The sequence below is a fragment of the Podarcis filfolensis genome (assembly GCF_964270895.1).
Source record: "Podarcis filfolensis genome assembly, chromosome: 4".
NCBI classification, from domain to species: domain Eukaryota; kingdom Metazoa; phylum Chordata; class Lepidosauria; order Squamata; family Lacertidae; genus Podarcis; species Podarcis filfolensis.
In genome coordinates this window covers 71,716,288-71,736,847 of record NC_139607.1, presented here as the reverse complement: position 1 = coordinate 71,736,847, position 20,560 = coordinate 71,716,288, and the positions used below count along the sequence as shown (strand labels likewise).

Here is a 20,560-nt window from a genome sequence, read left to right as displayed (position 1 = left end):
GCAAGCAGGGGCATCTGCGTCATGCTGGCCCATATCTTCCCTAGTATTATTTATCTTAACTCTCACAGGCAGTGGCTTTAGTTTCCAAGTTCACAAGCAGAGGACTTTCCCAGCCTTTCTGCCCAATACCTTTTCAACAGGAAATGCTACACCTTGTGCATGCAAAATACTTCACTGCCATATGTGCTCTAGAATTCAGAGTCTGGAGTCCCTTCAAACAAATTGTGCTTTTTGCAGAACAGAAAGCAGAATACCAGATTTCAGGGCAAAATGCTCCTGTACTTTCTGCTGTTGGGCTTCCCATAAAAGTGGCTCTTTCAACACATGCACATTAGAAAAGAACACATGAACACTTGTTGGATTAGACCAAAGGTTTGTCTAATTCAGCATCCTGTTGTCACAACAGCCAACGAGATGCCAATGGGAAGACCACCTGCAGTACATGAGGGCAATAGTACTTTCCCCACTTGTGGTCTTCAGCAACTTCAGAGGCATACTGTCTGCAGTATGGGAGGTAGCAGACAGCTATCATCAGGGATGGATTAAATCTGTCCATTTCTATTCTCTATGTGTCTCATTTTCTCACTTGTTTGGTGACCCCTATTTCCTGTCACAGAGCTACGTTTCTCAGAGTGGTTAAACTATCGTTCCCCCTTCCTAGGGAACTCTGGGAATTGTAGCTCTATGAGGGGAAACAGGGTTTTTCTAGCAACTCTTGACACCCATAGCAATTTGCAGTTCTCAGAATTGTTTGGGGGAAGCCATGACTGTGTAAAGTGGGGTGATAACTGCTTTAAATGTATAGTGCAAAATTGGGCCTTGGTTAGGAGAAAATATGGGTAGAGGCAGCATGTTTAATAGGTACCCAAATAGTATTTTATAACTGACAAAGAAAGTAAAAAGGATATTAGCAGGCTCATTCAACTGACCAAAGAGGAGACACATGGGAGGAGTTGAAACTAGGAAGCTGGAGGCTGAAGAAGGCAAGTAAAGCAGGTAAGTTTGTTTATTATTATTATTAATCATGGTGTGAAACCAATTTTGCAGCAAGGGCAGCCTCAGATGTTTTTCATTCTTTGCCTCCATTTCCACACTTGTGCTTTAACACTAACTGTTCTGCGTGAGGAGGATTTCAGGACAAAATTATGGGACATGAAATGATTGGAAATGAAGCCTAATATCTGCCCGGAGACCTTTGCAGGTGCAAACAGCATGGAAAACGAGATGGCGTATAACCATCATGAGCACAAATAACTATGACTGGCTAATTTAAAAGGTGTCTGGAGGGGCCCTCAACTGTTCCACAAGAGTTGCACGTTTTATCCTTTCCCGCCTCCCCAATGATCTGTTGATTTTATCACAGGGCAGCAAGCTTACAGTGCAACAGTTGCATAGGTACATACTTGGATCCAAGACTGTATTTTTTAATCTATGAAGGAATATTTTTCTCCAATAAAAAAGAATGTTGTTCCCCCCCTCCCCAAGCCAAACAGAGGCTAGGGGTGGAATATTGCAACCTGAAGTTATTTCATTGTGATTCCTGGAATTCCAGCTTTTTGCCAAATCACGATTGCCTGCAGCAGTAGATGTGCTTTCAAATGGAAAAGGTTTTCTCCCCCCCTCCTGTCCCCATCTCCAGCTACTGTATGAACATCTGTGATATATAACACTCACCTCTTTTTATATGGGAGCCCTTGGGATTGCAACTGGTTTATAGTCCTAGGAAATCCCAGCTCAGACGATGTCAGGAATTAATGTGCTCATAAAGTTCCACCTTAAAACTAATTGAATGTGTCTGCGGCCAAGTCTTTCGCCCAGAGAAGCTCCGCTAAACGGTGACACATTGCGTTTGGAGCTAGATATTCCACATCTGGAATCCAAATGTTTGACGTGATGCTAAAAAAAAAAAAGCCAGCACAACAAACCAGCAGGACACTTTACAGCCAGAAACACAAGCAACATGGACCTCGCTCTCCTCTGCATGGTCCTGCCGCTGCTCACGGTGGCCTGGGGCCAATACATGGACTATTATGACCCGTATAGTGACTACAGGGGCAGCGACGGATGGGTCAATGTGTACCGGCAGGCTTTCAATTTCCAGTGTCCTCATGGCCAAGTGATAGTGGCCGTGAGGAGTACTTTCAGCAAAAAGGAAGGCTCTGACAGACTGTGGAACTATGCCTGCATGCCTACCCCTCACACCTTGGGAGAGCCCTCAGAGTGCTGGTGGGAAGAGATCAACAGAGCTGGATTGGAATGGTAGGACACCAAGCTTAAACTTTCTTTAGGAGCTGCCATTGTGTTTGTGAGAGAGAGAGTGTGTGTGCGAAACCCATGTTACTCAGCGCCAGGCTGATGCGATGTTTAACAGATAGCAATGCATGTGGTACTAAAACAAATTAATTAAGGAATTAACGCTCTGCTTAAGCCAGTGTGAACAACCCAACAAGCTGCAGTGATGATTCTGCTATGTATTTCCATAGATGAGGCAGTCACAACTTCATGTATTTATTGGCTTTATATCCCACCTTTACTCCAAGGAGCTCCAGGTGGCATTTTTGGCACTTCCCATCCCCTCATAACAACCCCATGAGGCGGGTTAAGCTGAAAGGCAGTGACTGGACCAAGGTCACCCAGCGAACTTCATGGCTGAGTGGGGATTGGAATCCTGGTCTCCCAGATCTTAGTCCAGTGTTTGCAAACCTAGGGCACGCATGCCAGAGTGGGCACTCAGAGCCCTCTCTGTGGGCACGTGTGCCATCGGTCCATCCGCGCCGTTGCTGGGGGTTGACAAAGTGGGCAGCTGTCTCCCCCAGTCCACTGTGGGCAGAAACTCTCACTAGAGTTCCTTGGGGGCCCCCCCATGCCACTGCAAGCTGGAAATGGGTTATTTGTTGCTTGTGCGAGCTGGAGATTGTCTGTGGTGATTGGACGGGAGACTATTGCCTGTTGTCAATTGGCTTCCTCTGTGTTAGTTTGGTGGCTGCCTCTCGGCATTCCCCTCAAGAAAGCTCAACAAGCCTTGACGAACACATACACACCGCAAAAGCTAAACAACTCATGGCACTTTGTGTTGGCACTTTGCGAGAAATAAGTGGGTTTTGGGTTGGGGTTTGGGCACTCGGTCTCTAAAAGGTTCACCACCTGGTCCTGGTCCAACACTCTAATCACAACACCACAATGGCTCCCATTCGTACTGTTCCATTCCTTGCTTCCTCCACATTGTGAATGCTCCTTGATTTGTCTCCCTCCTTGTCTTGCAAGCATTGTACTTTTGTCCACCGGTTCAGCAACATTGGCTGGAGTTAGATGGATAATAGTTCTTGTTGTTGTTTGTAATGAGAAGAATTTTTGCTTGGCAGGGCTATCATATTCTGTTCTAGCGAAGCAGATTTTAACAGCGCCAGGAAACCTTGCAAAATCTATTTGACTAGAGAAATATTCCATGTGGGGCAAGAGGGGGGAGAGCAATGACTGTACATGAGCAATGATAGCTCTATTAGAATATGTTCAGCTCTCTGAAGAAAGTGCTGTTGATCTCCCGCCAACATTTTAATGATTTGAGAGATCTGCCCAGTGCTGGATGAATTTTGCAATGAAAGACTCCTGTTCCTATTCAGTTAAGAATGATTAAAAGTCCACCTCAAAAGATAGGGAGGGGATATTTTATGTAGTCCGAGTTCTCAGTTTCTCTTCATATTATGTGTGCAGAACATTCTGTCACACATACTGTGCACTAAATATTTCTAGGCAGGATATATCTAAACATGTCTTCTAATGGTTCGGTGTTAAATGCGCTGCCTCATTTCCTTGCTTATGATTATATATATATATATATATATATATATTTGTTTAAATGAAACTATAGATGGAAGAATTATCTTGTCCTTTGACTTGTGGTCAAGTAACCTTTCCTCTCCCCATTCCCCCAGTAGTAAGTTCTTCTTACTAAGGTGTTAAGTTGGTTGCAATCTCATTTTTACCTTACTGCCTTTAAAATTTGTGTTTGTACTAAAACGGCACCACAACTTTCCCTCAATATCCTAAAGCCAAAAAAGAAAACTGAACAAGAGGGCATAATCTCTCACCACCCCACCTCCCCTAGGAGCCTTTGGCACTTTGTGTTAAACATGAAAATGTTAACTGAACTCAACAAAACATTTTCACATCTTTTAACTGTATTGCTCATCATTGCATATATTTTTCTTCTTCACTTTGCTCACACAGAATGTGCTTATTTGGCACAAGATAGGAGAGGGAGACCTGCCAGTTTCTTTGCTAAAAAAGAAAGGAAGAGATGGTCTGGAGTTATGTCTTTAAAGGCGAAATGGAAATAAGAAAAAGCATCTAAATCTGGAAAAAAATATGCATATTAAGAAAGCATTAACACTGACCTCTTAACACTCTGGTTTGGAAATACAAATGGCCATTTTTTCCCCATGTATGCTATCGTTAGCTAATATTTTGCCTAGAAATGCTGATGGAGTCTATGAAATAAAACAGGCCTAGATGACTCATCATACCAAAGGATGTACATTTATTTCCCACCCTTTTCTCAAGGCCTGGGTTTAGGAAGTAATATATCTTTGTGCCATTTTATCCTCACAACGACCCTGTGAGGAAGGCTAGGCTTGTTGAATGGTCTCTTTAAATTTGAAGGTTCATTATTGTTCCACAAGATATGTATGTCTTTAAGGGCCAGAGCAAATAACTTGTCCCAGTTTTACAGCTGTGAAACAGTATAGCAGGTGCTGCTAAGTTGTGTTAGTTAAGCTGTGTCAGCAATTGGGTATAGTATATAAAGAGCAGCACCTAGCTCTCTCAGTACCCTGGGGGATGGGTTGGTGGTTGGGTCATGCTTCTTGATGTATTTAGTGTAAAAGGAGTTTTTGTTTTTGTTATTAAAACCTTGTTATTTTTGAGTTCCTTGTAATGCGTGGTCTCCCCAGCAAGCTTTCTGCAGCGCAACTAAACTGCAAATAGCCAACAAGGCTAGGCTAAGAAAGAGCTGGGACAGCTTCATGAGCCTGAGTTCTCCCACTTGCTAGCCTAGCTCTCCCTCTACTCCACCACACTTTCCCTGTGACTGGGGCCACAAATGACGATAATTTTGGTAATGCTGCTAAAACTTGCAGAGGCAGTTTTACTAGTGGTGACAGCGGTACACAAGAGTGTGTAGCCACAAGCAGTAACAGGTCTACCGTACTGCCTTCTACTCTTTTAAAAAGCACTGCTTGCTTCTACCTATGCAGCTGGCGATAACATAAGATGTTCCAGCACACCATCATAAAATTAGGTCGCATCCACTCCAGACATTTAAAGCACATGGCTTCCCCCAGAGAATCCTGAGAACTGCAGTTTCTGAAGGAAGCTGTGAACTGGGGACACACACCCTGCACAAAAGTAGTTGTGGGGGTGAGGAGAAAGGGCTTGGCACTCAGGAAGGCTAGTATGGGGCAAGGAGTGCTGGAGCCTGGGCAAACTCATTACAAACTGGAGAAGGGATGCAGCTCATTGGTAAGCAGAAGGTCCCAGGTTCAGTCACTGGCATTTTCAGGTAGAGCTAGGGATTGTCCCTTGACAATTGTCCCTAGCAAGCCTATGTGATTCTAGGCTGTACTGAACCAGATTGACCGATGGGTCTGCCAGAGTGTAAGACAGCTTCCTTTGGTCTTTGAAAACTGCTATAAGAAAAAAAAAGGCTCCCTTTCCCTTATGGGGTATTCCGGAGCCCGTATAGAGTCCTTAAGTGGGTTCCCCATTGGTAGGAGAAAATAACAGAGGCCAACCAGAGTATACTGAGAAGCAAAGTGGCTAGTAAGCCTGGTCTTTATTAAAGGAACTGTTGCAATAGGGTCCCCACTCACCACATGCAGGAGGGAGGGGAACCGTGAACAATGGTGTGCAAGCCCTTATATAGATTTTTGAAACTGCCCACCCTGTAGCCCAAGGCCACCCCCCAAAACATCACAGAGGGAGGCGGTCTACAGCAGAAATCCTGTTTGCCAGGATACCTGATAATGGTCACTAATTGCATTACCTGGGCAGTCTGGCCATTCTTTTGTGATGGTTAATACTTTAGGTCCTGAATCCGGGTCACAGGCTCACCCTATTCATACACAAATACGCCCTTAAGACAGGATTTGCAAGCAAAAAGACAATGGGAAGGCTTTCCTCATTTGCCTCCCTTACTACAGAGGAATATTCTGCCCGGACACTGAGGTCCAGCTCTGAGGGCCTTCTGGCGGTTCCCTCATTGCGAGAGGCCAAGTTACAGGGAACCAGGCAGAGGGCCTTCTCGGTAGTGGCGCCCGCCCTGTGGAACGCCCTCCCATCAGATGTCAAAGCGATAAACAACTACCTGACATTCAGAAGACATCTGAAGGCAGCCCTGTTCAGGGAAGTTTTTAATATGTGACATTTTAGTGTATTTTTCATCTTTGTTGGAAGCCGCCCAGAGTGGCTGGGGAAACCCAGCCAGATGTGCGGGGTACAAATAATAAATTATTATTATTATTATTATTATTATTATTATTATTATTATTATTATATTTGAGGTCATTGGGAGAATCAAAATGGCTTCAGGATTGCTCTCCCATACTATTGCAGACACATTTCATATATTTAGATATGTGTGCATTTTTGAATATTTATTCTATAACAGAGACCTTATTTTTTTAAAAAACAAGACCATATCCAAATGCAACTGTCTTCGTTCACCCCTTTTTGCTGACAAAGTCGAAAGTCAGTGTAAGGGGAAAATGACTGGTTAACAATTCAAGGCTATAGAGCCATTTGAGGTCATGTTCCTTTGGAATGTCTGGCTTTATTTATCCAAGCTGAAACTGAAATCCTTACGTGGCAGTTTTACCTAGTATTAGCACCTCACCCCACCTTTGTACCGTTTAATGATTTTAAAAACAAAGCAAAAAACTTCCTTGATGGTGGCACTGGTGACTGTGAAGTGATAGATGAAGCCATTAGCCCCAACTACTATTTGATGGTGATATGACACAGTAACCGTATCAGCGCTTGAGAAAGAAAAGCACATGAAACAATCATCTTGAAAGAACTGCATGGCTTTTATGGTAATAGCTGAGCAAAGCAGCCCTAGTTTATCGGCTGTTTTGAAAAACGGAACACAGGGATTTCTGTGAAATAGTGCCAGCGAAATAACTGCCACACAGTGGTGACACTATTAGAAGTGCTAATAGATTTGGTTTCCACGACAGGCAAATAGATCTTTAAAAAGCACTTATTCCTAGTCTACAGCAGCATTTCACTTTTGGAAGAATTTACACCTTTGCCAGCAGCCCCTAGAGACTGCAGATAATTTTCTTAGTGCATGTATGGTAGACTATCACAATGGAAGGAGAATCATCATTATGAACTATTATTACGTTATTGATTCTGCTGATTTATAAACTATTTCATAGCTACAAGCTATCAAAGCGATGTACAATAAGTTAAAATGAAATACAAAAGATAGACTGCAAAGACAAAACCGTTTATAAGATATGCAGTTAGCAATCCATAAAACAAATAGCTTATGGGAAAGCCTTCTTAAACAAAAATATATTTAACCTTCAAGGCACCAGGAGCTTGTCTGATTTCAGCTGGTAATTGACTCTGGAGGGTTGGTTTCTGGTACAAACTAAGAGGAACCTTGTGGCATGCACAGCGGTGCCCTATCTGAGGAGCACAGTTTTTGGGCAGGCATACAGCTACAGGTATGAGACCATTTAAAACATCAGAAAAAGTTAAGCTTCAAGGGCTGGCGCTGTTGGGGAGTCACCAATGTCCCGTGTACTCAGGAGGGTTGGTCTTCCCATCACAAAATGTCAGCTGCAACTACCAAAGCTTGGTAGTCCTTTCAGGGCTGGGCAAAGGGAAGCCAGTGATAGAGTCTGGGTTGCTTCTCCATATTTTGCAATGTCGTTTGCTAGCAAAGAAGTGTGTATATAAATGCATAGGTTAGTGAGAATACCATACAAAAAATGCAATACATATGGGGAAATCGCTTTACAAAAATGTGTTTGTGAGGCAAATTTGCACACAAAAGGTGACTATTAGGAGAAATTTGCACTAAAATATTGATGAATTTTCATGAGGACTTTTTTAAAAGTTGCAAACTGATGTGGAAAATGGAATGACATGGGTTGCATGTCAACCCAGTCTCTGAGTGGTGCAAGAGTCCAGGGGTTCCAAGCACTCACCTAGGGTTCCATTTCCTTGGAAAGAGAGACAGCGGGGACTGTGGTGTCTTTAGGATATGTGGTTTATTTACTCATATATACAACCTGAGCCTAAGATGGAAGGGCTCACAGCATTTACACTTTCTGATAGTCACAGGTTTGGAATCAAACAGAAATCAAGCATGTCTCCCACTGTCTGGCTTCTACCTGCTTCTAGCTGAAGCCCCAGGACTCTGGCTATTGTCCTTCTAAGTAGCAGCCAGGTGAGGAGAGGGAGAGGCTCGCTCATTTGCCCACAGGGCACCATCACTTCTTTTGCTACATTAATGGTGGTCCTTAGGTGACAACTATGCCCATTCTCTCACACAAGAACTTGCCTGACTAGTTCATCAATGGAATCCTCCATTTAGATTTCAATCCTTGCTGGAATCAGGACTTCGGGAGTTAGAAGGGACTCAGGCACCATGCAGACCAACTCTTCAAACTCACAACAATAATATTGGAAAATTAGAAACCAAGAAATACAAAAATAGTCATATTTGCTCATCCCTAGTTGCTAGATTCCAGTACTCTGCAAGAAAGTATTTACAGGCATGTTTATAACAACAACAACAACAAAACTGCTACTACTAGTAGTACAACTTATTTTCATTATCCTTTTTCTCTTCAGGTATCAAACATGCTCAAATAATGGGTTGGTGGCAGGATTCCAGAGCCAATACTTTCCGTCGGTGCTTGATCGAGAGTGGCAATTCTATTGCTGCCGCTACAGCCGGAGATGTCCATATTCATGTTGGTGAGTTCACAAAAGTGCACTGGGTTTTTAATGCATTGAGAGCATTTCTAAAAAAACAACCCAAGATCATTCCCTTAAACTCTGAAAGCAATAAAACCTTTCCAGAGATGTACAATTAATATTTTGTAAATGATTGTATAAATGATTCCTCAGAGAAAGCCTTCTTAAATAAAAATGCCTTCAGTAGGTACCTAAGCATCAAATACTATGTGCCTGTCTGATTTCAGTTGGTTGACCCCAGAGGGCTGGAACTGTAATACAAAAAAAAACAGTTTCTAGTACAAACTGAGCTTTAATATAGAACAAAACAGGGTAATTTGATGTATCACAAGCTGAGCGACTGGGTTGTTGATATAGCTGTCCAAATTAGAAACCAGGATGATTTTGTCTGTGCACATAAGATGAGCACTGGCAAATTGCTTCCTTAAATGGACTGACCAAAGGTGATTCAAAGTATCATAGACAAACAGAACTACAAAGGAAGTGAAGTTTTCAATTAGATGTGCACAAGATGTTTACTTGCCTTTTAGTGGGCCAGCTGCTGACCTACATGCAACAACAATGCATACAAGTCCAGAATAAAAATTGCCTTGCAGATAGGAGGGAAAGTAATCTTGGATTTCCCTTCATAAAATCTTCAAACATCCTTCCAAGTGTCGGCTGATGTTCTGCACCTGTGCGTGAAGCAACGGCCCTGCCAAAAGTCTGCCTTGTGAAGGAGGTGCTTTCTGCTTTACTAGCGAAGGTCATCATTAAGGCCTTTGCTTACATTTATGAAGGAACTGGTTTTGTGCCTCAGTGGGACAAGTCACGCTACTGTATCATCCAATTCAGTTGTAATCTTGGAGCATCGATTTGCCATGTCAATTGAAGGCTCTTGCCTGGCAGCTTCGGATGCTGTTCATATCTGAAGCACCACCTCCCTGCTTCTGGCATCCTCATGAGTGTGTGCTTAGGTATCCATCTCTATCTTTACACATGAGAACATAAGCAGAGCCTGCTAGATCAGGGCCAATGGCCCATTAGTCTAGCATCCTTTTCTCACAGAGGTCAACCAGATGCCTGTAGGAACCCTGTAAGCATGAGCTGAGTGCAACAATATGTTCTCTATTTCTGATTCCCAGTCAATGGTGTTGTCCAATCCACTTTTTAAAGCCATCCAAGTTGGTGGCTGTCACTACTAGTGAATTCCATAGTTTAACTATGCAGTGTGTGAAGAACTATGTTCTTTATCTGTCCTGAACCTTCCGATGTTCATCTTCATTGGACATCCATGAGTTCTAGTTTTATGGGAATGGGAGAAAAATGCGTCCCTGTTCACTTTCTCCACCCTACACATCAGTTTATATACTTCTCCCATCCCCTCCTTTGCTCACATTTTCTCTGAACTTAAAGAACTCCAAATATTGTAGCCATTCCTCATGGGAGAGTTGCTTCAACCCCATGCTTGCCCTTTTCTGAGTCTTCTCCAATTCCACAATGTCCTACACTGTGCACAGAATTTACCCCTAAGACTTTTCAGCAAAGATACGTTTTATTATAAAACCTTGTTAAGTGTAGCCTCCTCCTAGTATTTCCATTTTACAAACTAGATACAGTCGGACCTTGGTTGACGAACGCCTTGTGACGCCTTGTGCAGGAGCTCCCTGCAGCCAATTGGAAGCTGCACCTTGGTTTCCGAACGTTTTGGAAGTCAAACGGACCTCCTTTACAGATTGTGTTTGACTCCCGTGGTACCACTGTACTCACTTTGTGTTTGAGCAGACAGACTGGCCCCGCAACTTCTGTGTTTAATCAGGATTTGTGCAGAGTCCCTGAGTCTACATACTGACTATTACAGTACTGCGTCATTTTATGAAACCAAGCAAACCTTGTGCTCAGCATCCTGTTGGTTGGTGTCTTAATGGTCTGACCTTGCCCACAAACAGCTATTTGCATTTCATTATTATTATTATTATTATTATTATTATTATTATTATTTTGTATACTGCCTTTTATCCGTAGATCTCAGGGTGGTTCATCACAACATACCCTCTTTATGACACAAGCCTATGCATTTGTTAAGCCCATGAAGTTCAGAGGGATTATTTGTACATCAATGTGCATAGGATTACAGCTTTAAAGTGTAATCTTATGCACCTCTACTCAGAAGCAAGCCCTGATGAAATCTATGGGACTTACTTGCCGGCAACTGTTCCAGAAATCCAGCCTTCATTTACTAGGAACCTGTGAGATCTCATTAGTGCTGAACGTGGTTGTCTTGTTCTTTTATATGGGACAGTTTTATTACTCTATCAAAATATAATCTTGGAAGGCAAAGTAAGGTATTTCCCTGGGAAAGGCTCTAGCAATCAGCTACATTTTATGGTTCTGTGATGAGAGGCCAGCTGTGTTATAACTTCCAGCGTTAGCCTGGAAGGAATAAAGAAGAAAGTTAAATAGAGAAGTAGCAAATTCTTTGCAGATGTCACTGTGATGTTGCATCTATCTGTAAATGTATATAAGTGGAGGGAAATCTCAATCCTCAGCTTGAAGCAGTCTGAAAGTTAAACAGCATTTGGAATGCTGTTTATAATAACTTCCCTGCTCCAAGCAAGCAGGGCTGCCGAGGTCCAGAAAGGTTTGGCTGGTGCTACAGCTGCTCTCACTCACCATTGCCTCTCCAAGCAATGACCACATTTACCAAGACCTTACAGGATTATGGGCCCTAGCGGATGCAACTGTTTCCTCTACACAGTTTGCCATTTGTTAAAGGTGTTGATGTTAATGGACTCTTTCACTGGCAATGTCAGTGTCTGGAAAATGGCGCAACTGCAGAATACAGCTGGTATCCCTAGAAGGGAATGGAGGAAGTCTCTTTTGCTCTTCTTCATGCCTCCTTCCAAGGAGAAAGCCTTGCTGAAAGGGTGCTACCCTTCCCATGTTGCCCTCAACATGGCTTCTCGCCACTTCTGGTGATTTTCAACACAATGGCCTGGGAGGAGCCAATGTGCAGCTGGGTCCCCCTCAAGAGGAGCAGGGAGAGAGGTGCTTTCTCCTCCTTCTTCCCTCCTCCTGAGGAGAGCTGCCATGGCGCTGATACTGCTGCAGGGCAAGGAGGAGGAATGACCACCTGCACCTTGGGGCCTCTTCTCTCTCCTATGCTGTGATGAGATGCCACCTCCTCAAATTTGCTGCCCCAAGCAAATGCCCCATTTCCCATAAATACATCATTGCCTACCTGGGAATGCCTGGGATTGCACCTGGTTGGTTATTATGAGAATAGGGTGCTGGATGAGGTGAGCCATTGGTCTGATCCAGCAGGTTCCTAAGGACTTTCCATATGCAAAGCAGATGCTCTACCAATGAGCTACAGCTCTTCCAAGGTTTCTTGTGTTTGAAGATGACACAGACATAGCAGGAAACCTGAAAGGCAATTGTACATCTCCCTTCCATCTTCCACACATGCACGCCACATGGCAAGAGAGAAACTTACATAGTACCATTGCTCTCTCTATAAGGCATGGGAGATAAGTTCTCTTTTAAGAATTTTGAGCCGTTCCAGAATTTCAGAGTCAGTTGTTCTTGTTTGTGTTTGTTAGAGAATGTTCTTCTATTACTGGCAATGTTTAGACAGTGCACTGAATGGTCTTTTGAGGGCGGGGGCGGGGGAGATGAGAAAAAAGAGCCAGGAAATGATCTGTAATTAAACCACATCTGCTATGTACATGACATAGTAAACTACTAAACAGAAAAACCAAGTTGTGGAATATATGTTTAATTATATAAAAAATAGGGCAATTTCAGTGTGTCTATAATCACCGAAAATAGCTAAGGGCTTGTAGACAGAGAGACTCCACTGAAGTAGAATAACCAAGTGAGACACTATGCTCTCCTCATTTCCATTCCTGACTCTGACACAGGCTTCTTGTGTGTACTTGGGCAAGTTGCCTAAATTTTCTATTTCCCTTAATCATTTGACCAAATGGTGCCTTGCGGACTACAACTCCCATCAGCCCCAGCCAGCATGCAAAGGGTGAGAGGGGTCTCACAGGGGCTGAATTTTCGAGGATGCCAGCAACCCTTAAAAAGTAAAAGAGGAGGAAGAACAGCAAATTCAGGCCCAGTACAACAGGTTACTCCCTGGGCCAGTCTCTAAGAATGCCCTGAGTAGCAGTTACAGATAGGTAGCCGTGTTGGTCTGCCATAGTCAATTGGACAAACAGACCAAACCTTACGCCAAAGAATAAATGGACATAAATCGGACATCAAGAATCACAAGACAGAGAAACCAGTAGGAGAACACTTCAATCTCCCAGGACATTCTATACAAGATCTCAAAGTAGCTGTATTACTACAAAGGAATTTCAGAAATAGACTGGAAAGAGAAGCTGCTGAATTGCAACTCATTACCAAACTTAAAACTATGGAGAGACCTGGTCTGAACAAAGACATTGGATTCTTATCTCATTATACATGACAAAGCCATTTTTCACCTTCTCACCCCTTGCTTTTTCCTGTAAGACCTATTGCAGTCGTTAAGAGTCGTCAACAGGCTCATCACAGCTATCTGCCAATCACCCATTCCCACCACCCTTCTGAGTAATACCCCTCCCCACCTTCTCACTATATAGAAGGATCTGGCAACTTCTGTTTCAGTGTATCTGAAGAAGTATGCGTGCACACGAAAGCTCATACCAAGAACTAACTTAGTTGGTCTTTAAGGTGCTACTGGAAGGAAAAGTTTTTTTTGTTTTGCCCTGAGTAGCAGTAAGACATCTGTATTTGATGAAGCATGAATGGGTAAACCAACATGCTGCACAAATGCAGACAATGTTGTTGTTGTTGTTTTATTTTGCCCATCTGACTAGGTTGCCATAGTGACTCTGCATGGCACATCACGTGTCACACATCCGAAGCATTTTCTTTTCATTGAAGAAACTAGCAAGAACTAGATGAAAAGTACTGAAGACAAGAACTGACCAAGACACAACACTCTCTCTTTACATTGCTTTAATTTATTTGTTTATTTGAAAAAAAATGTACTACCAATATTAAGGTGAGGGTGGGAATCATGGCAGTGAGCAGCATAGTATCCATAACAGATCTACATCCATTTAAAAAAAAATGTCACCCATCAGCTTAATATATCGACCATAGATGGATCGGGTGCGTTTCAAGCAGGTGCCTAAATGCCAATACTGTAGGTGCCTTCCTGCTGTTCATTGGGAGTGCATTCCAAAGGGCTGGTGCTACCACACCAAAGGCCCTGGACTTAGTAGACACAAAATGGACCTTAGGAGAAGACCTTGCTCCAACAGAACCATCTGCTTAATACTACTTTGAACACAGCCCCTCTGTGTTTGTCAAGAGCAGACATGAAATCACAGGATGTGGGGCAACTACCCGCACTTCAGTTCAAAGTGGGCGTGATATGCACTAGGTTAAGTTACATGTGTGAACAGGTTTTTCAGTGGGCTGACAAAAGCAAAGTCATAACATTTGAAACAAAACTGTTATTACTTTTTCTAGAGAAGGAAAATAACTTGATTTCCCCCAAAACCTCCTATTTAAAAGGTTGACAACAGAACACCCAGAACACTACGGGGAAGATATGGACATGATGATGTATACCTATGATCATTACATCCGTGGAGCAGCCACAACTTTCTCCGGTGTGGAAAGGTCAGATACAGAAATTCTCTTGAAACCTGTGCTGCAAAGAAATGGTTTGTTACATTGTAATATTTCCCCCCCAAAAAACAATGGTGTGGAAGGTACAACATAGACCAAGGGAGGTAGGGACTATGGACATGGAAGAACCAAGTTCCATGATGATCCCTCTTCATGCATTCACTGAGCTGGAGACAGAGTGGCAATCTAGCCCTTACCCAATCTGAGCAGTATGGGACTTCTGTATCCTACCCCCTCCTTATCCCTTAACCAATCAAAGCAATAGGGGAATTTCCGTACCCCAACCCCTCCAATGCTTGCTCTGCTATCCTCCTCAAGGAACCCTAAATGCAGGGGTGGAAGACTTCAGCTCAAGGGCTGATTGTAACCCTCTGAGGAACCCTATTAGGCTCCCAATAGACTCCAGCCAACCCCCTTCTCAAAACCACAGCCCTCACCAGCTCTGCTGTCCTTGAGTACTTTTGCCAGGCTGCAGTTTGTCCTTGAATTGTGATAATTCTTCTTTTGCTTGTTTGGAAGGAGGATTGGGAGATGTGAGTAGGTGGGAATGGAGTGGGGAGAGACCTTTGATTGTTGAGTGTCTCTGGAATGCACCCTACTGTACAAAGGTAGGGGCCACACATCCATTACTCTGCCTAATTTATGCTTCTGGCCCTAACCACTTGTATGTGGCCCCCAGAAGCTGGCCCATAAGGGAATGTGGTCTGAAATTGTATTGTAGGCCTAGCAATGCCTGGCCACATTTGCAGCTTCACCTTTGGCTGAGGGCAGAAGTATTCATTCCCAGGCAAACTCTGCCCGCCTTCTGTTTTTCTTTTCTTTTTTCACATTCAGAGAAAATGGGGTCAAATTTCATTGAGAGCAGTAAAGGACTTGCATTGTACTAAGGCATTTTTGTATTTGAAACAAAATGCCAAAAATGATGCCTTCTCCCCTGTTCATTTTTAATTATGGGAAATGTCCACCACATACCCAGTGTCTCTCGTCAAAACATCTGTTTCTGTTTGCTTCATGGCAATGCATCCTCTCTCCCATTGTTTCCTGGAGAAAGCTATGTCTAGAAGTACCCTAAACATCAAATTAAGGTTCCTCCCTTATGGGCCATCCTGGCATTTAGGATCAAACACCCAATTTTTGTTGAAGTTTCCACCTCCAATAGTTCAAAATCATGAGATGGTGATGATTAAATTATTACCTGCCTTTCAGCAGCAGATCCCAGGGCAGGTTACATTCAAAATTCAGAATTAAAAGCAGTTAAAACAGATTACAGCCACAACATAGAACTCAGGTCTCAAGGTCAGAGTAAAGACGTGCGTCTTTAGCATTTGCCAAGAGCTGTATATTGAAGTACCCAGACACACCTCTGTGGGGAGGGAATTCCACACCATAAGGGCTGCCACAGAGAAGGCCATACTCTGGCTACACCCTCTGAACTTCCAAGGGTGGTGGAACTACCAAGAGGGTCCCCTCTGCTGATCTCAACTCCCAGGAAGCCCTGTAGGTAAGAAGGCAGTCTTTTATATATTTTGGGCCTAAGTCATTTAGCTAGAGATGATCAAGTTGAAAGAAACGAGCAAAGTTCATCCTGACAGATCGCAAAACAAAAACAGAAGCCCAACCAGAAGCCTTGCTCTGTTGCAATGTTCTGTCTTGGTCATCACCTAAACACTTGTTTCCTCTATCTTTTCCCTTGCAGGGATCGCCAGTGGAAGTTTATTATCTGCAGGATGACGGATTTTGACTGCCAGTTTGACAATTTTAAGAAGAAGTGAATATGCTTCTGGGGGTGGGGTGGTAGGGGGGAATGAAGGTAGAGGGGAAAGGAGAAAAAAATAGCAAAGGCAATATATCAACCATACACCAGTTTCTTTGCAGATGAGTAAGAATGACTCTTATTCTGCAAAGAGGGCTGCGAAGAACACTGAGCTCAACTTTACAAGACACGCACATCCATTTGGCTCTTAATTAGGGATTAGATGGGCTGGGTTGATTTACATAATCTCTGCAGAGCATGTGTGCAGAGTACTTCCACTTCCACCCTTTCCTGGCCCTTCGACATACCTGGTGGATGCAACGGCAGTGGACCCATGTTAACACTGTAGTGTGTAGTGTGTGTATTTCTGCCCTTCACTGGGTCTCTTCCAGCACTGACCTGAGAGTATGGGTAGCTGCCTTGTGTGTGTGTGTGCCTTTAGACAACACTTTGGACCATTCCCTTGACTTTTTAGATTTTTTTTTTATTCACAGCTACTTTACATTGTTTAGATGCTTTCTGATATAAACCTAGATGAAGCCATTTCCTTTGCTGTCTAGCTCACCTGTACAGCTGCATCTTGATTTTGCATGGCATCTTTGTATCCACTGCGCCCCGTTGTCAGTTTACAAAAAAGGACCGCCAAAACTCCCAAAATTGTGCTTTGCTGATGTTTCAGAGCTAATCATTTGCCAATAAATGCTACCAGTGTACATACCTCCTTCAGAATAACCCAGAGCAGCAATCCAAACCACACAGGGTGTTAATCATGCCCCTTCGCTTGGAGTGCAGGCTTCTTATTGCACAAACTAAGCAGTGTGGCAACTCAATCCATATTGAGATCTTGGTGGGGGGGCAGGAGGGGGCTTTAGCGCTCTGTCCCCTGCTGTAGTTTCAGTATTTGGATTGCCCTCCATGCCCACAATTTGTATTGGGGAGGCGAAGCAGCTGAGCAAATGGGAGCTCCCCCACCCCCCACAAAAGAATTTCAGGTTCCCTCCTCATCTCGACTGGGAATTCAGTGGTGGTGATATAGGGCTGAAGCTTCCCTACCCCTGATCCAACTCAGGACCCCACCCTGTCAATTTCTGCAAAAAAAAAATATCTTGCTCCCTGTGCCAAACAACATGATTAATGTAGTGCCTCTACAATTAGAGGATAGCAAAGGCATTTTTTTCTATGCCACAATTTTGCAACCCATGCAAATATATCACATTCATATTATCTGTTGTGGGGAACCCTTGCCCCCCCCCCGATGTTGCTTACCTACAACTCCCCTTATCCTTGGCCATTGGCCATGCTTTCTGGGGCTGATGGGAATTGTAGTTCAGCAATATCAGGAGGATCAAAGTTTCTCCATACCTGTTATATAGCAAGCCCGCCTAACAGGAAGGATGCCAGAGATTGCTTATCAACACCATTGCCTGAAATATGATCGCTCGCTTCTACAATTAATATGTCTAAATTTCAGGTGAACTTTGAAACGGTATCAAGTTGTGTTTTTCTTAATGTTTCCTTTGACATCCTGAATAATCAGAGGCCCATGATGAATAAAATAAGACCAGATCTCCAACTTCTAACTAAAAAGGGAATATAGAGTTGCAGTTTTGCGACTGAACACGATTGTGTAAAACTGACGACATCCTGATGTTGTGTGCTATGTAAGTCAAATGTGGGGTATAACTTTATTGGGCATTAAAAGGTGTGACCATGTCCCTGAAGCTAGTGACAATTTGTTCTATCACAGGAGAGGATTAAATAAATAAAAAAAGGGAGATACTTAAGAACCCAAAGACAACCCTGTTGAAATAAACTATGCAATTTACTCCAATTGCCTGTATTAGGATATCTTTATTATGTCTGGTATTTACGAGCACATTGTCAATTGTTATCCTAATCCACTGAAAAAATAAAATAATTTGGTGATGCAGTAACTTTAAAACATTCTCTCCCGCCCCTCAACTACCGTATGTTTCTACATTTGCTGGTTGCCAAGAAATAAGTCAATCGTGTTCTCAAGGACTCTAGGGAAAGAAGCAACATTCAGTTTTCAGTCAATGACAACAGGAAATATAACTGCTGGCAGATGGAAGCATTATAACTTGTTCTCTTCACTTGACATACCAGGGGTGGGTGGGGGTCATAGCCAGAAGCTGTCATGGCCAGAGCCAAGAGCAGCAAAGATACCCCTTTCTCTCTGAGCTGCTTCCTTTTATCTGAAAAGGAAAATGGAAATGCCATGTTAGAACTGGCCTTGTATCACTGTAGGCCCAATGGTGCCTCACACAATGGGTCCCTCATTTAAAATAAACAAATAAAAGAGTTGGACACTTTCTCTTTAAGTAGCGATGCCCTGAACAAGCACAAATTTCTGGAAAAGACGAGAGACTGCATGAATTTGCAGGCGATAAGATTACAGATGCCTCTGTGAAGAGCAAATGACTCAGTATGATACTGCTGAAGACCTGCACTTTGTTCACAAACGTTTCCTTGTTTGTAGAAGAGCCTCAATGGATTTGTTCTAGCCTGCTTCAGAGACTTTATCTCACTCTAGTCCCTTGCCAGCTCCTGCTGCTCGCCGTGCATGTGGCTCCTCTCTGTCTCCTTAAACAGTTGTGCCTTGTCCATTGTAATGCTCAACTGCAGCAGCCTAAAAGTCACAGGAAGTATGCATCCGCCGCTCTTTTTCTTCATCATGAGTTGTCCCAAGTCACTCGAACATATGGAACATAGGAACATAGAAATCTCCCTGGTGCCAAGTCCGGCCTACTAGTGACTGGCAGGATCAAGCAGATACACAAGGCTTCAGACAGGGGGTAATTCCCAGCTTTGCTGCCTTCATGTAGAATTTATAATGGCCAAACTAGATGCAAAGCTAATGTGTCTTTGGGGATTGTGGGTGGTGGCACAATTTTAAGCACATTTGGATTTTTGAGCAAGTCCTCTGGATCAGCCCTCTGCCCGAGACAGACAGTATGCTTTCCCAAGGGATCTGTGTAAAAGTCAGAACCAGTAGAATTAATCTGAGTCCTGAAAAATTCATTGAGCTGAAAGAGGAAGTGGTAAAAAGACTTACTCTTCTCATTTCCTCCCCTAAGTCTATGATCTGTTCAAGGGGGGAAAGGTATCCATCACCTCATGATGCCTAAGGAGGCAGAGGCTTCATGGGCACCAGGGGAAGACCTCAAGGAGACCACAGTGCCCCTGGGCACCATGTTGGCAGTCCCTGCAATGTCATACCATCCAACTTTTACAGAGCCCAAACTGGGTTGTGTGTCTTCTGGGACGTGCTCCCAGGTGAGTCACATGGCCTGTACCGTGCTCTCAACCCCAAAAGTAATTTTTTGAGGTGAGAACACGACCTGAGAGTGTGTGAGATTGTGGCACCCAAAATGGCCACCATGATCTCGTGTGAAAGAAAAGTCCCATTTTTTGATGGAGAATTTCAGAGGTATTCAATGCACAATACAATGTGTCCAAAGGACAAAAAATGGCAAAGCACTCTGATGAATGCAATGTTGAATAGAACACCAGATTGTTCTGCCTTTTGTGTCTATTTATAGTTAATGCCTTTTCTCCCGGCCTTTTGTTTTAATGCACATCCATTTCCACCACCATTAAAACTGGAAATTGAAGCAGAACTGAAATTACTTATGCACACAGCAGCTTACTCTTTGGATGTTTATGATCAAACCACCAAGGATAATGGACATCCTTGATGGTATCTGGTTGTGCAAAAATTATGATGGTAGGGTTTTTTTTTTTTTTAATCAATGGGATTCTCTTGAAAATGGTGATGATGAGGCAAGAGGACACCATTACGCAGATGGGAAGTCATAATGCTCTTTAAGCATTATGCTTAAAGCATAATGCTCTCTGAGCATTAGGTCCAGTCGTGGCCGACTCTGGGTTTGCGGCACTCATTTCACTTTATTGGCCAAGGGAGCTGGCATACAGCTTCCAGGTCATGTGGCCAGCATGACTAAGCCGCTTCTGGCGAACCAGAGCAGTGCACGGAAACGCCGTTTACCTTCCCGCCAGAGCGGTACCTATTTATCCGCTTGAACTTTGATGTGCTTTCGAACTGCTAGGTGGGCAGGAGCAGGGACCGAGCAACGGGAGCTCACCCCGTTGCTGAGATTC

The 20,560-nt window shown here is 43.4% G+C and overlaps 1 protein-coding gene and 2 long non-coding RNA genes across 3 annotated transcripts in view; 1 reads left to right on the top strand and 2 right to left on the bottom strand.

The window, feature by feature from the left end:
- Positions 1 to 1,917: 1,917 nt before the first annotated feature.
- DPT (dermatopontin) lies at positions 1,918 to 18,248 on the top strand. Its single transcript, XM_083611757.1, has 4 exons — positions 1,918 to 2,259; positions 8,866 to 8,991; positions 14,548 to 14,655; positions 16,361 to 18,248. The coding sequence occupies exons 1-4, from the start codon at positions 1,961 to 1,963 to the stop codon at positions 16,434 to 16,436; spliced, it is 609 nt and encodes a 202-aa protein (XP_083467883.1). The 5' UTR covers positions 1,918 to 1,960; the 3' UTR covers positions 16,437 to 18,248.
- Positions 7,492 to 13,100, bottom strand: LOC310761643. Its single transcript, XR_014547622.1, has 2 exons — positions 11,173 to 13,100; positions 7,492 to 7,942 (listed from the first exon to the last, which is right to left on the bottom strand). It is a non-coding gene; the product is annotated as an uncharacterized lncRNA (long non-coding RNA).
- Positions 17,632 to 20,560, bottom strand: part of LOC310761629 — a 24,617-nt gene continuing 21,688 nt past the window's right edge. Inside the window, exon 3 of the long non-coding RNA XR_014547599.1 lies at positions 17,632 to 18,633. This is a non-coding gene — a long non-coding RNA (uncharacterized lncRNA). The remainder of the gene's footprint in view (positions 18,634 to 20,560) is intronic.

What these genes read in the sequence shown, in the direction of transcription:
- DPT (XM_083611757.1), top strand. Translation starts at nt 1,961, where the DNA reads ATGGACCTCGCTCTCCTCTGCATGGTCCTGCCGCTGCTCACGGTGGCC. An exon ending in AACAGAGCTGGATTGGAATG is followed by an intron (nt 2,260 to 8,865) that starts GTAGGACACCAA and finishes TTTTCTCTTCAG; the next exon opens with GTATCAAACATGCTCAAATA. An exon ending in ACTTTCTCCGGTGTGGAAAG is followed by an intron (nt 14,656 to 16,360) that starts GTCAGATACAGA and finishes TTTCCCTTGCAG; the next exon opens with GGATCGCCAGTGGAAGTTTA.